At 36.3% G+C, this 15,602-nt stretch overlaps 1 protein-coding gene across 1 annotated transcript in view; it reads left to right on the forward strand.

Annotated features, from left to right (window-relative positions):
- Positions 1-1,595: 1,595 nt before the first annotated feature.
- Positions 1,596-15,602, forward strand: part of LOC103203787 (microsomal triglyceride transfer protein) — a 77,438-nt gene continuing 63,431 nt past the window's right edge. Inside the window, exons 1-3 of the mRNA XM_007948869.1 lie at positions 1,596-1,656; positions 8,391-8,578; positions 10,100-10,243. Of these exons, the coding sequence (XP_007947060.1) occupies positions 1,596-1,656; positions 8,391-8,578; positions 10,100-10,243 (393 nt within the window). The remainder of the gene's footprint in view (positions 1,657-8,390; positions 8,579-10,099; positions 10,244-15,602) is intronic.

Consider the following 15,602-nt stretch of genomic DNA (forward strand, 5'->3'; position numbering starts at 1 on the left):
AGGTGATAAGAACAAATAGTTTTCATATTTCAGTTATTTACATTAAAATATATTTCCAGAAGAAATGTACTTAATTTTGGAGATTTTTGTATTTTACATTTCATTTTGTAGCCCTGCCTATCAAGTTTTAATCTTCTATCTGGGTTAACTAGAAGATTTAGGCTCTAGGTTAGGAATCCAGAAAAAGGGTTTTGAGAGAAACCAGTGTAGATTCAGGGGCTCATTTTAGACTGAAACATAGCAATAAATATTTTCAAATACATTAAAGTCATCCTTCACCAGAACTTTATTTACTTCCTTGCCCAAAATTTCCCATATGCCCCCTAAGCTATCTTAGTATAATAAGCTTTGTTTATACCAGGTTCTCTCATAGGAGTTTCTAGAGACAAGCGATGGTTCAGTCAACCTGGCCTTAGCCATACTAGCATATTCATTTTAGTTTTAGAGAAGTTTCCTAATTAGTTTTTCTGTAGTGAAAGTTCTAAGGACTGGGATTTCTCCTCTAAATCTCTTCCTAGAAATGGGACTCAGAAAGCATAGGACTCTGTCTAGCCAGTTTAGGGACACTATGGCAGGTATACTATGATACATCCTAATGTGTTCCAAAGCACAGTCACATTAATGATGTTGCTAGTTGCCACTGAGTCAGCCCTCGATTTCCCCCACACATACTAGGGTTGGACCATTGTTATCCATAGTGTTTTCAATGGCTGATCTACAAAGTAGAGCTCCAGGCCTTCCTTCCTAGTTTGGAAGCTCTACAGAAAGCTGTTTAGCATCATAGCAACATAGGCCTCCACTGACAGACAACTGGTAACTGCACTTGAAACGCATTGGCCAGGAATCAAACCTAGGTCTCCCACATGGAAGGTGGGAATTTAGCCACCAAACCACCACTCCCCTCACATTAAAGACAGGCAATGCTGATTTGTTGTGTCCTCATATAGTTTCCTGTAAGGAGAATCTTCTAGGCTTCAGGAATGAAAGTTCCCTTTATTATTATTTTTAAGTGATTGATGCTGGTAGGACTTAATCTAAATTTAAATCCTAAAATTCAGATTCCTTTTTATGATAGTATGCAAATAGTATAAAAAGTTTACAGGTGATCATAGAAAAAATAGCAAAATTCAGTTAAGTGTAGGTGAGTTTGAGAATCCCCATAACCTTCCCACATAAATGAGTAAAGTGTGAAGATGGGCAGTTATAGGCAGAATGATGATTATTATGTACTGGACAGAAAAGTCTCACTATCAGTTTTCTTAAAATTTCCCTCAGTTCTGCATTTATGGAAATTTAGACTGGTTTGGATTGACTATGAAATATGAAAACTTTCTTGATTTTCTACAATGAGTGAAAAAAAAAAAAAAGAGTGAGAGACTGAAAACTGCAGCCCACCTGAGTTTAATCATTAATAGTGAGCAGCACTTCAGTGAACTTAGTTCCTGATTTTGGAGTTTGGAATCTGACCTTTCACCAAAGATAAACATTATTGTTGCAGGTTCTGAGAGGGTCACTCTCTGGGCTGCCTTCTGAGGAGTCCACTTCTCTGTGACTCTTAGCTGGGAACTGGATGCATGAGAGGGTGGCTAGTCAATATGATCCTTCTTGCAGTGCTTTTTCTCTGCTTCATTTCCTCATACTCAGCTTCTGTTAAAGGTAAGTTTGTGTTGTTTCTTGCTAAACTTTCCTTTCAATCTTTCAGGGGAGAGGAGTGTGTTTTTACAGTAAAAGAGTCCTAACTAAATCATCTTCTAAATCATGTAATTCAGGAATGTTTGTGAAGGCATGACTGGGTTGGAATGAAAACCAAATTAAAATTCTTACATTTTAAGGAAACAGAGGTTTCTTTGAGTTTTCAGTTCCTCTGCCCAGTGCGCTTCTTGCTTCAGTTTGCCATTCATGCTCTATTTTCAAAAGAGGGAAAAAAGATGCCAGTTATTGTTACCTACTTCTGTTGGTGATTCACTGAATACTGCTCCCTTATTTGAATTGTAAAAGAAGATTTTTTTAAAAGTTCTTAAATTTCCTTCTAGTTGCTTAGCAATGTGACATCAAGAAGAATTAGACTCAATGAAGAAAGCATTTGATTGCCGAAGAATTATGAATGAGATGCTAAAATAGCGTATTTAATTGCATTGTCATTCTAAAGAGATAGAGTTATGATAGTTGGTGAACTCAAAAAAAATTAAAGTATATGATATAGACTTAAGAAAGAAGACATACAATATTTGAAAAAATAGTATTGGTAGTTATAGTTTCTATATGAAGACAAAACTAATTTAAAAAAATAGAATTGATACTCTTCAGAGAAAGTGTGAAAAAAAAAAACATTTTGTGAGGAATAGTTTTGAAAAGCTTTGTACTATATGAACAGTGAAATCTTGTTTAAAATCACCTATAGCATTAGCTTTTTAAGTTTCTAAATGCTGTACCATGTAAAACCACCACTTTTTAGTGTTTCTTAAGGAGACACACTGTCAATACCAATTATACTAATATATAACTTAATATAAGGGGCTCCAACTTTTAAAACAACATGTTACTGTTTATTGTTTTTAGCTGCTGTTGAGTACTCATCCTAAATAATTGATATAAAACAATTCACCAATAAATGTTAAAAATTCTCTTGGCGTAACTCTGACTTTTGATCATATAAAGTGGAATCGTCTCAAGGTTTTTGTGTTGAAAATTTTCACATGAGGGAAAAAGACAATATTCTTACAGCAGTAAATGGTAGGCTAAATTTAAATGATTTCCCCTAAGCAAATCACACCTTAGGCTATTGAATTAAAGATAAGATATTTTTATGAGTTTCTTAAAAGTTTTGTATTTAAAAGTACAATCTTATGAAAATTTTCTTAAAATGAGAAGTGAAGATTTGTAAATGATATCTAACTGAGAATTGTTTCATGGAGGGTGTACTATTTTATCACCTGTTAAATAAACTGTTGAGAATTTGAAATGTGAGTGATTTCAACAACATAATAGCAAACTGAATGCCATGAAGTTTCCAAATAAATGCATTTATAAAGGTTTTATAAAATAATTATACATATATGTTATATATATACAGATACAGACACATACATAGAACAATGACTCATAGGAAAATATGTCTTAGAATGTGACAAATAGTTACAGTTTGTTATGTATAAGCTCAGAGGCAAATCCAAATTGCTAGAACTTGAAGCTTACACAATTTTGAAAAACAATTTAAAAAACACCTTACTTGAGAAAATTTTACTGAAAAAAAGATATGAGTGTACATTGCTAAGGTCCACTTCCAATCTCTTGGAAGGAGCCTGGACAAGTGAATGGGTCTAAAGCTTATATTTGATTGACTCCAGGATATAAGATGCTTATGCCAAATATAATAAATAAAAAGTACAAGACCTAACAGCTGTCTATCAATCTAGACCTGATATGCATTTGTATTATATAGTACCACGATTAATGATAGACTTCATAATGACTAAGGAGCTCTGGTAGCACAGTGACTAAGGCATCTCATTGCTAACCAGAAGGTTGGTGGTTCAAATCCATGAGCCACTCCACAGAAGCAAGACTGAGCAATCTACTTCCATAAAGATTGACCACATTGGAAGCCCAATGGGGGTCACTGTGAGTCAGAATTGACTTGATGGCGGTGGGTTTGGTGTTTTTTTTTTTTTTTTTTTTTTTAAATGACTGACATTTAACTAGCAAACTACTGTGAAGAATCTTCCTTTCAAATCAAGTCATTCTAAATTTAGGGATCCCATGCATCACTTCAAAACTCATCTCTAATTTAAATTAGCAATGTGACTATTTTGTAAGTCCCTGGATATGAGTGAATGGTGAGGGCACATTAGAATGTGAAGAGAATGGAGGAGGGGTTGTTGTTGTTATGTGCCATCAAGTTGGACTTGACTCATAGCGACCCCTCCTTGGGTTTCCAAGGCAGTATCACTGTGGAAGTAGATTGCCCAGCCTTCCTTCTGAGGAGTGGCTGGTGCGTTTGAACTGCCAGCCTTCTGGTTTGGAGTCAAGTGCCTTAGGCACTATGCTACCAGAGCTCCTGGAGGAGGGGTAAGGATTCTAAATATTAAATTACTATTTTAAATCAGTATGCTGAGTGTGAATGCTTTAAAGACTCAAGTTTTCCCTGTTGTTAGCTGCCATTTAGTAGGCCACCAACTTGAAGAGCAGCCATAGATAATGGAGTTGAACCTTTGTGATCTATAGGTACTGATTTTTGGAAGTGGAGTACCAAGCCTCTCTTTCTAGTCTGTCTTAGTCTGGAAGCGTCACTGAAAGCTCTTCAGCACCACAGAAACACACAAGCCTCCACTGAGAGATGAGTGGAGACTGCACTTGAGACACAGTTGTGGGAAATTGAACCTGGGTCCTTCACATGGAATGCAAGAATTCTACCATTGGACTACCACTGCCCTCCATGTTTTCCCTACTTTTTCCTAATTATACTATGTGATGGTGCATCTATTTGCAGTGCTTTCATCAAGTTTTCTTTATAATACTTTCACTTTTGATAACCCATATATAAGCTTTCTATTTAACTTTGTCACCTTTAAACTTGAATGATTCCTTCACTTCTCTCTCTCACTCCCTGGTCTTACCATTATTTTTCCATCCATTCTTGTTGATCATCTTTCAGTTCCTTTTTATTTTATTTTTAACCTTCATCCTGCCCTTATTTCTGACATTAGATATTTTTGTGTTGGATTATTAAGCTCCATTTTCTATCCCTATCACAATTGAATGTCTCTTCAAACTTCACCTTTAACTTATCTCTGCCTTGTCCTCCTATCAGTTAACTTGGTTGTTGAATTTGTCTAAGTTTGATCGATTAATACTTTAAGACTATTCTTAAAATGTTCAAAACTAAAGAGTTTGATTGCTTTTAAATCACTTAGAAATTCTAAATGCACTTGAAAGGCAAATTGAAGAGGTGACTTCCTTTTGGTTAAATTTTATTTCTCTTTTGGTTTCATCTAATATCAGTTCCAAAAATTGTCTTTATTCGTACTCTGAAGAAAGAATAACACCTTAGAAAATAAATTAACCATATAAAGAAACAGAATTAAGAGAAACCTATGCCTCCATAGAGGCACTCTGCTCAGTGTTGCCAGATCTGAATAACTTAAACAGAGACATAGTCATCAGAAATGAAAGGATGACCGGGACAACACTAAAGACCAATCCATTTATTTGAGCTCTTTTAAGCTACCTTTCCTGTTGACAGAAGTAGAAAAATGTTCTAGGAGAACAAGGCCCTTCTTTCCTATACTTTATCACTTTGAAGTGATAGTCAAGAGCTGAACTGTCACGTGTCTCTTTTTCATATTGTTTTGACTAGTAAGGTAAAAGTATGAGAAAAAGGAACAACATGATAGTTTGGAAGGCAGGAATTTAAGAAAAGCTACCTTCCACACATTTTTCATATTTATTTTAATCAGAAGAAATCTTCAATCTATATGTGATCAAATTGACAACAGGAAATCAAAAAGATATATGATGAGAAGCTTAGAAGCCAGTAGGTTTGTGTTAATTATGGTGAAATAGTTTGGAAATGGTTGCCGAGGAAGGTGGCACAACTTGAAGAGGGGAACCAATGTCGCTGAATAGTACATGCGGAAATTGTTGAAGGGTGTATGTTTGGTTATGTATATTTTCACCAAAACCAAAAAATTATACTCAAATAAATAAATAAAAGACACCTTCATGTGATTTCAGTAAATTTAAGTCAAATTCCATATCACAGCTGCTATTGGGTTGAATGTGGAGTCTAATTTAGTCAGCTTCTGTTAGCAGTCATAATAATGCTCACCTTTCAAGATCACTGTGATGATTCAAGAAGATGATACCTGTTTCCTTTATACCCTACCTATAATTTGAGAAGTGCCATAAAAAAAAGCCTTTCCTGACCAAAAGATCTTCCCTGGCCAAGTCAGTGTTTGAACTAGTAGCAGGGTCTCCAGTTAAAATGCAAAGTAGATGGAGATAAGGGATGGTGTAAAGATTCACAGACAAACCTCATCTGCTTCATGGTGTTTACTCAAACTTTCCCTGAGTTTCCTATCTCTTAACTCAGGTTCTGCCTGACTTGCTGCTTGGACACAATCTGTTTTTGAGTGTACATGCTTGAATACCCACTCTCACACTTCTCTCTCCTGGGTTTTTCTTAATTCTTATCAAATCTCCTCTTCCTTCTTTTAGGAGGCTTGCCATATCATGTCATTCCACCACCCTAAACTCTCCAATGGCTTCCCATTTCCCTCAGAGTCAAACTCCCAGGTCTTGATGCCTGTGTCTGTCTATTTGACCTCATCTTCTATTACTGTGTCTCTCACTTACTTATTTCCAGCCTGGAAGGGAGAGATTGCTGTTGCTCCATTACTCCTGCATATACATTCCTCAGAGCCTGCTCATTTGTTGTTTCCTCTGCCAGGAATTATCTTCTCACAAATATTCTCTTGAGTAGCCTAACTAACACCTTTGCTCAGAATGTCATCTTTTCTTAGAAGCCTTTCTCTCAGCATCCTCATTTCTCTTCCTTATTTCATTTTTCTTCATTATCACTTATAACACACTATGTATTTTGCTTACTTTTTTTTTTTTAACTTGTCCATCTCCCTCATTTAAATGTAAACTCTATGAGAGTAGAGATTTTGTCTGCTTGTTTATACATATAGCCCCAGAGCACAGAACATTGTCTACCACCCAGTAGATGCTCAGTACATCTTTGTTGAATGAAAGAATGAATGACTAAGTCACTGCTTAGAAATGGAAAATAATTCAACCTAAAGTTTTAGAGCAGCATAGGACAAGTAGGAGCTTGGTCTCTAGAGCCAGACAGCCTGAAGTTAAATCCTGGCTCCACCTCTGATGACCTTGGTAAATTGTGCCTATCCCATTAGGTTTAATAAGGATTAAACCTAATGAGTTAAAACACTTAAAACAGAAGAGTTAAATACCAGAGACCATTCTTTTCCTCTGGGCAGTAGGTAGTGGAGATAGGCAAGGAGATTGTTTCTGTGTAGATGGTAAAGAGTTTACAGAGATTTTCTTAATTTGCTTCCCACCTAGTTATCTCAATCCCCTTTTATATGCCTATTTCGTAAGGGGAAAAAAAGTTATAATTGCCTGTTATAAGTAACTAGGCAATGCAACCCATTAGGACAGAAGAAAAATATATAGTGAAATTATTTTTTACTATCTCTTGAAAGCCATAGACTGAAATATACAAAAGGAGTTAGTATGACCATGAACTTCATTTCTGGTGAAATCTGGATCCTACTACTCTACATTTCTTTGAGATAAGTTAAACTGAATTGGAGAGGGAGTGACCTAGTTCATATACCAATTTTCTTGGCACACAATACTGAATTACATATTATTTGTTATTAAAGCACCACTGCCAAATTCAAACCTGTGTGAAGATTTTATGTAATAGAACACCATTCTATTCAGTTACATCTAATTTAAATTTACATATATCTAGCTCTGGTGGCCCAGTGTGTAATTCATTTGGCTGCTAACCAGAAGGTTGGTGGTTCAAACCCACCAGTTGCTCTGTGAGAGGAAAATGAGGTAATCTACTTCTGTAAAGATTTATAGCCTTGGAAACCCAATGGGAGTTGCTGTGAGTCAGAATTGACCCAGTGGCAATGGGTTTGATTTTGGTGTTAGCCCTAAAATATATCTTTGTAATAAGAGTATGCTAAATAAATTCATAGAGTAAATTACATTAAAAGGACATTCTTTAACCAAATTAAGCAAGGAAACTACCTTCTAACTCTTAAATTACTTTAGATTAATGTTTCTGTATTTAAGTATATGCTAATTACAAATGGTTCTGATTAATTCTATGAAGTAATACCTGGCAGGACTTCTACTATAATCATGTTCACATAACTAAAAAGAATGCAATGACATTTAAAAAAATCTATAGCTCAACCAGGATAATATTAGATAGATGATACAATTATTAGGGATACTAACTAGAGTATTCCTAAATGAGAGATTATTTATTTTTCTAGTCAATGATTTCATCAGATGGAAAAGTTGAACCAGAGCCCAGTTCTTTTGTTGTTGTTGTTGTTTGCCGTCGAGTCAGCCCCGACTCATAGCGACCCCTCCTTGGGTTTCCGAGGCAGTATCACTACGGAAGTAGGATTGCTCAACCTTCCTTCCGAGGAGTGGCTGGTGGGTTTGAACCGCCAGCCTTCTGGTGAGCAGTCAAGTGCCTTAGGCACTATGCTACCAGTTCTTTTATCCAGCAAATATTTATTAAGCTCCCACTAGGTACCAATGTGCTAGATGATGAGGAATGTCCTGATAGAAAGGTAACTTACAACTAAATCTTTACTTATGTTATTATCTTTTGACAGGTCACACAACTGGTCTTTCATTAAATAATGAACGGCTGTACAAACTCTCATACTCCACTGAAGTTCTTCTTGATCGAGGCAAAGGAAAACTCGAAGACATTGTGGGCTACCGACTTTCATCCAATGTAGATGTTGTCTTACTGTGGAGGAATCCTGATGGTGATGATGACCAACTGATCAAAATCACGGTGGGCATTTTCTACCAGAAAGATGCATGAATTCAGTGTCAGCAAAGTCTTTGAGAAGTGTACTGTTCAGTATCACTTGCTTTGTTTTCTTAGCTGTATGCCCATTTGGTTTGCTATCTATCATTAAAATAAGTATATTTATCATTTTGGTTTTTGCTAATAAAAACTGGTCTAATCTTTTTAAATTGTAGAAGAAGACAATAGAAAACATTTGCTGGTAAGCAATTGGAACATAATGGCCAGTTCTACATATTATATAAATAGAAACATTAAACTAAGCTCCACTCAAAGTGTTGTAGAAGTGAGTGAGGAGTCTAGAATCCATGTCTTATGAAAAAAAAATTGCGCTAACCCAAATGAAAGAGCAGAAAAAATTAGGAGGTCCCTTAGTTCCTTGATGTAATATGTGGAATTATCAATGAGGAAGTAAACTTATTCTCTATTCTTCCTGAGGAAGAAACTAGGCACACCCCCAATTAGAAGTATTTGGTTAGTCACAATGGTTTTGAATTTATGTGTTGAGAAAGAAGGTTGAATTTGGTGGCTTCTGAGGCCTTTTTCAACTTTAACGTATTGTGATTCCATGTTTTATTTTCAGGAATCTAAAGGCAATAGATTTCTTTGGTGAAGTTGGTTATTCTTCTGTAAGTTAGAATGAAATAAATACATAGGAGCAAGCATTTGGAACAAAATTTGCTGCATTGTAACTGATGTATATTTATAGTGAGGTGATATTACAATACCTTTGCCAAGCAATCTTTGCATTTCTGGACGTCTCTAACAGATATGGTATCTTCCAGGTTGGGTCAAAACTTCATCATCCATCTTTCCAAGTCAATTTTCAATAGAAGAATAAAATATTCTGAAGAGAAACATTGTGTTCCTCTTTGTTCAGGAATTAAGGAGCTCTGGTGTATAGTGCTTAAGGCATTTGGTTGCTAACCAAAAAGTCAGTGGTTCAAACCTACCAGGTGCTCTATAGAAGAAAGATGAGGCAATCTGCTTCCATAAAGATTTATAGCCTTGGAAACCCAATGGGGGTTGCTGTGAGTCAGAATCAACTCAATGGCAGTGAGCTTGGTTTTTGTTTTGAGATGTGTCCAGTAATTAGACTGGCTATTTTTCATTTTACATGTATAGATGAATTAGAATGGGCAAGAGTCTTTCCAGATAAATGGTACAAATAGTGAAGAGAAGATTACACAGACAGGAAGAGTTCAGAATGAATAGAGAGGAATAATGGCAAAGAAGAGCCATATCCAAGTCACAGTTGCTGTAAGACTGAAGTCACAGATTTCCTTAAATATCAATATTTTTACCTAATTCAAATATTTAACTTTTGAATATTTTCTCTATTCTTTTAAAGTTAATGGCTAGGTTCCTAGAAGCATGGAAAGAAAAATGACAGAAAAATTATGGCCTCACCTTGTTTATACCTTTACCAGTTTATTTTCTAAGAGACTTCTATGGAAACAAACATAGCACATTTTTTTCCTAATAGATTTGCTTCCATGATTTCAGATAAATGATGTGAATGTGGAAAACGTCAATCAGCAGAGAGGAGAGAAGAACATCTTCAAAGGAAAAAATACACCCCAAATCATAGGAAAAGAAAACCTGGAAGCTTTGCAAAGACCTGTGCTTCTTCATTTATTCCATGGAAAGGTAAATGTGATTTTTGGGGGTCTCACATCTTTTTTCCTCCAACTTCATATTTTTCTTTCTTCCAATAGATATGACTTTGAGGTGGCAGTGTTCATTACTTTTATACTAAATGGATTTTTTTCAAGAACTAATGAAATTGGAAGTTAGAAATTAAATATTTCAGAAATAAAGACATTGAATTCCCTTACATTTTTTAGTAATTTTTATGGAAACCTTTGTAGTAGATTCAAGTATTTATTTGATGGCTGACATTATTAAAGGGGCATTCTGAGTCAAATTAGGAAGGATTATTAAGATAGTATAACATGACAAATTCTTATAGCATGATGGGGTAAATCCAGGAAATTAGACAAATAATGTGAATGAAAGGATGTAATTTAGATAAGTGATAGCAACTTGTCACAAGATAGTCAATATCTCACTGAAGAACAAAGTTAAAGCCTTTGAATGGGTGTGATATTCCTAAAGTAGAGCTGAATTTTTAGAAAAGTGTTTAGAGATTATTGAAAAAAAAAAAAAAAACTCTATGACTTTGACTAGCATTGTATGTATTAAGGTAGTGAATTTGGAAATCTCAGGAAATTCTTTAAGTGTACATTACTTGTGCTTTGATTGTAGTCTATCAAGGTAATCTTAACATTTGGAATTGAAAAGCAATAGTAACCCATGAATTATTGTTGTTGTTGTTATGTGCCGTCGAATCGGCACCGACTCACAGCGACCCGTCCCTTGGGTTTCTGAGGCAGTATCACTACGGAAGTGTATTGCCCCATCTTCCTTCCGAGGAGTGGCTGTTGGGTTTGAACCGCCAGCCTTCTGGTTAGCAGTCAAGTGCCTTAGGCACTATGCTACCAGAGTTCTCATGAATTATTGTTGTTGTTGTTATGTGCCATCGAGTCAGCCCTGACTCATAGCGACCCCTCCTTGGGTTTCCGAGGCAGTATCACTACGGAAGTAGGATTGCCCAACCTTCCTTCCGAGGAGTGGCATGAATTATTAGGCATTACATATTTAGGGGGGAGCTCTGATAGCGTAGTGCCTAAGGCACTTGACTGCTAACCAGAAGGCTGGTGGTTCAAACCCACCAGCCACTCCTGGGAAGGAAAATGGGGCAATCTACTTTCGTAGTGATACTGCCTCGGAAACCCAAGGAGGGGTCTCTATGAGTCAGGTCTGACTCGAGGGCACATAACAACAACAACAACAACAACAGCATATTTGGGGTAATAAAAATACAGATATTCTACTGTCAATCAGCAGAGAGGAGAGAAGAATATCTTCAAAGGAAAAAATACACAAAAGTGCATCACTAATAAGAGCTCAATTTCAGGAAGCACAGTAGAGAAACAGAAAGGGATCTGTACATCTCTAAAATTAAGATTTCATGCCAATCATACAATGATCAATGCAGAGGAAGAAACTGGAGGAAAAAAAAGAACAATACACTTAAAGTTTACTTAATATTTTAAATAAATATAAAAACAAATATATTAAAATAATATGTTTCAGTGGGGGGGGAGAGGAAGGAACACTGCAAAAAAAAATAATAATATATTTCAGAAAGCTGATGTACTGCTAGTCATGATGCACATTTTTATAAAATATTAAAAGGGGACTCACACGAAAGAATTTTTTGTTGTCACGTCTCCTGCAATTAGTATGAATCACCAACTTCAGGGATGCTTTCTCTTCATCTGCCACTTGTCAAAATATTCTCATGCTTTAGGCTTTTCTCCATAGGCCCTTTCTTTGATAAATTTTCACCATTCCAGCTATCCGGAAATAACTATCCCTCTCTTAAAGTATCTGAGCTCTCTGCCATTCACTCATGGCCCTTTTCACTTTTCTTTTGGTCATTTGTGTTCATTGTTTGATTTTAGTTTTGGTAGAGAAAAATTTCCATTCCTCTTTATATTTCATTCTGATCCTCCTCCGTTTCGCCCTCCTCCACTCCATCTCTTCCCATCAAGCCCAGAACCATGCCTTGCACTGACTGACTTAATTTACTCTGAAGACTTTCCCAACATCCTCCCTAACCACAGAGCCCCTGGGCTTATTTCTACGGATGCTTTTATCACAGTGTATTAGGTCAGCCATTCCCATTCAGAGTAAGCTGCTTCTGGGCAGCAACTTTGTCTTCTGTATAGTTAGCAACTTGTTCATAGTAGGAATGTTTTGTAAAATAAATAAATGAATTAATAAGGTGATATAGGGCTACAATGAGTTGAACTTTGAGAACATTTTTATTATTACTATTGTTGTTGCTTAATAATAGTTAAAATATGCTTAGCACTTACTATGTGCCAGGCTGTGATTGAAGCATTACATGAATTATCTTTTCTTTCATAACAGCAATAAGCAGCAGGAATTGTATTGTCATCCTCTTATAATGGACAAGGAAATCAAAGTTAAGAGAACTTAAGAAATTTGCCTAGGAACACACAAGTAGCAAGTGGTGGAGCTGATCTGAAATAGAGGGTTTAATTTCAAAGTCCATGGTCAAAATCTCCATGTAATACTGTCTTCTAGCTGGAAAGTATTTGAGAAAATACTGCCTTTTTGGTTGACTTGTAGTATTCCTTATTTTGTTCTTCATCATATCTGTTCTCTCACTTTACTTGTATATGTTACAAGTTTGTTAACATAAAATACTGCTATTTTCTCCTCCAGGCCTCCAATGAAGCAAGACACTATGACCATAAAATATTAATTGCATTTATAATCTTAATGACAACCAAAGACTTTATAGCTCCTTGAGTGGCAGCTGAGTACAAAGTCTTTTGTTACACACATAAAGGACACAGTTCCCTCAGTGTTCAAAGGCTGCAATGGAGCTGCCACATCATTATTTCAGTGGCTCCAACATGCCAGTTCTAGAGCTGTGATGATTTACTGAAGCCACAGATTAAAGTACACTGTGATATCTTTCAATTATATGATAAAGTACTTGTAGGAAAAAAAAGTGACCCTGGAGAGTGAGAAACCATGTGGTATTTTTAGCCACATTACTGTCAGAAAGGACATTACTTAACTATAATTTCAGTTTACTGTGAGAAATCATAAGATTGGCTAAACTGTTGATCAACAATTTTCTTAGAGAGTATTTTCTACCCTAGGTTCCAACTTAGCTTTACTCCCACAAATTTCTGTGACTTCAAGGATGCTCATTAGCATGTATTTTTCCTCTTTCCATAGGCCCCCATTTTAGGCCCATATATTTGCATGATAAAAGGACATCCCTCAAAATACATAGATGCATATTCCTTACACACATTTTTTTTCTCCCCCCACCCCCACCCCATGTCCTATCATCTTCCTCACATAAGTGTTTGGAAATGACTCTTTAGTTTCATCAACAAATCATAAATCAAGTTGGGAATGTGACAGCTTATCTGGTTAAGCTTATTAACACTGACAAGCAGAAGATGCCTCAAGCTATATTGTGGATTCTTTTCTAGTCTGAAATACTAATCCAATTAACTGGATAACTACCAGATTTCCATTTCTGATTTTGACTGTCTGCATTGATTAAATTAGCAAACTGGCAGGTGAGCCTGCCCTTTGTTTTCTGTTGTTTCAAGGCATTGATGTGCTCTTTGTATCTGGCAGTATGACTCTGTACCCACACTGAGCCACCAAAAAAAATGTGACCCCTTGAAAGCCTTCTACTTTCTCATCTGTTTCACTTGTTTGTTCTGCAATATGTCATTTCCTAGCTTTGCTCTTTGATGCATATTGAAGATACGTTTAGTGATTTAGTTCCAGCCAAGTAAAACAGATAACATGACTACGATCTTTTCTGTTTAATTATACTGTTTGGCCAGTTGATGGAATTTTACTTTCTCTTAGTCTTAAATATACATATATACAAATTAATGGAATCTTCACAGAGAGGCATACTCTTCCTGGGGAAAAATGATGAATGATGCCTACTGACTCCAAGGGAAAAGGGACCATTGAAATTTGAGTAGGAGAGGCACTGTTTCTCTTTCCCCACAGTCCTTTCATCTCCCTCTGCATGGTTTCCCTGGGTTAAAAGGCTTAGTGTGTAACCAGCTTGCGCCTGTTGTAGCTCTCTGGAAGCACTGAGAACTGTGAATTTAGATAAGAGTCCTGTGCTCTTGGATGTTCAGAACTCATTTCAGTACTGCATAAAGTAATCGATTTTATGGCCTGGATGTAATAAAGCTTACTCAGTTCCCATTGTGAAATAGTGAATTTAAGATTAATTATTAGGTGGACTGAGCTGCAAAGTACTAACTTTCTTCTTCTTCTTTTAATTGCAAGCCAGTTCACTTCTAAGATAGTTCTGAAACTTAGTTAACAGGAGATTTACTTTGGATCTTATTGGTGGGCACTAAAGAAATAATTTAAGTCCCAGAGGTAGTTGTTATAAAAATGACAACGAAAAGTGCCCACTTCTTTATTCCAGACTAACAATAAATGCAAATAGAAAGAATGAAGAAAAAAATTCAATTTCTCTTTCTGTCTCACAGTTTGCATTGTTCAGCCTGCCAGGGGAAAAAAAGAAAAAGAAAAAAACAAAACAAAAAAAGCAGACTCTAACACCATTTCCTTACTGACCTAGACATCACGATCCAGTAGTTGAAGAGTGTTTGACCTTATATGTAATCCAATGACTAAATCTGAGAACTGAAATTACCTGAAATTTTAGGTAAAACTTTCTAAACAGTTCAGACACATTTTGTAGACTGGAGGTGAGGTTAAGGATGATACTACAGATGTTTTTCCCACTTAATGACACCTCTGAGGAGCTCCAGTAGCCCAGTGGTTAAAACATTTGCAGGGTAACCAAAAGGTCAGCAAGTTGAAACCACTGTCTGCTCTACAGAAGAAAGATGAAGCAGTCGGCTTCCACAGAGGTCTAGCACTTCTACTCTTTCCTATAAGGTCACTGTGGGTCTGAATTGACTCCATGGCAGTGAGTTTAATGGCACCTCTTGCCTTCTAAAGTCTTTTTAAAATTCAAGGCAAGGAGGTCTGGGCCATGGGCATAAGCACATTGCCACCATGTGACCAATTCTGTTTCCAAACTCAAGTGACCCAGCTATGAACCTCTAATAGTCACTATGGAGTTTCTGGGTAGCATAAATGGCTAACGTGCTGGGTTGCTAACCAAAAGGTTGGAGATTCAAATCCACCCAGACGTTCCTCTGAGGAAAGGTCTGGTGATATCCTTCCGAAAAATCAGCCATTGGAAACACTATGGAGCACATTTCTACTCTGACACACATGGGATCACCATGAGTCAAAATAGACTCAATGACAGCAGGTAATAGTCATTGTAATTCTGTAGATATCATACCACCAGATATTTTGAAAAGGAAGTGGCTCTGTG

Source organism: Orycteropus afer, unplaced genomic scaffold (genome assembly GCF_000298275.1).
Source record: "Orycteropus afer afer isolate SDZICR_OR568_19922 unplaced genomic scaffold, OryAfe1.0 scaffold00229, whole genome shotgun sequence".
Taxonomy (NCBI): domain Eukaryota; kingdom Metazoa; phylum Chordata; class Mammalia; order Tubulidentata; family Orycteropodidae; genus Orycteropus; species Orycteropus afer.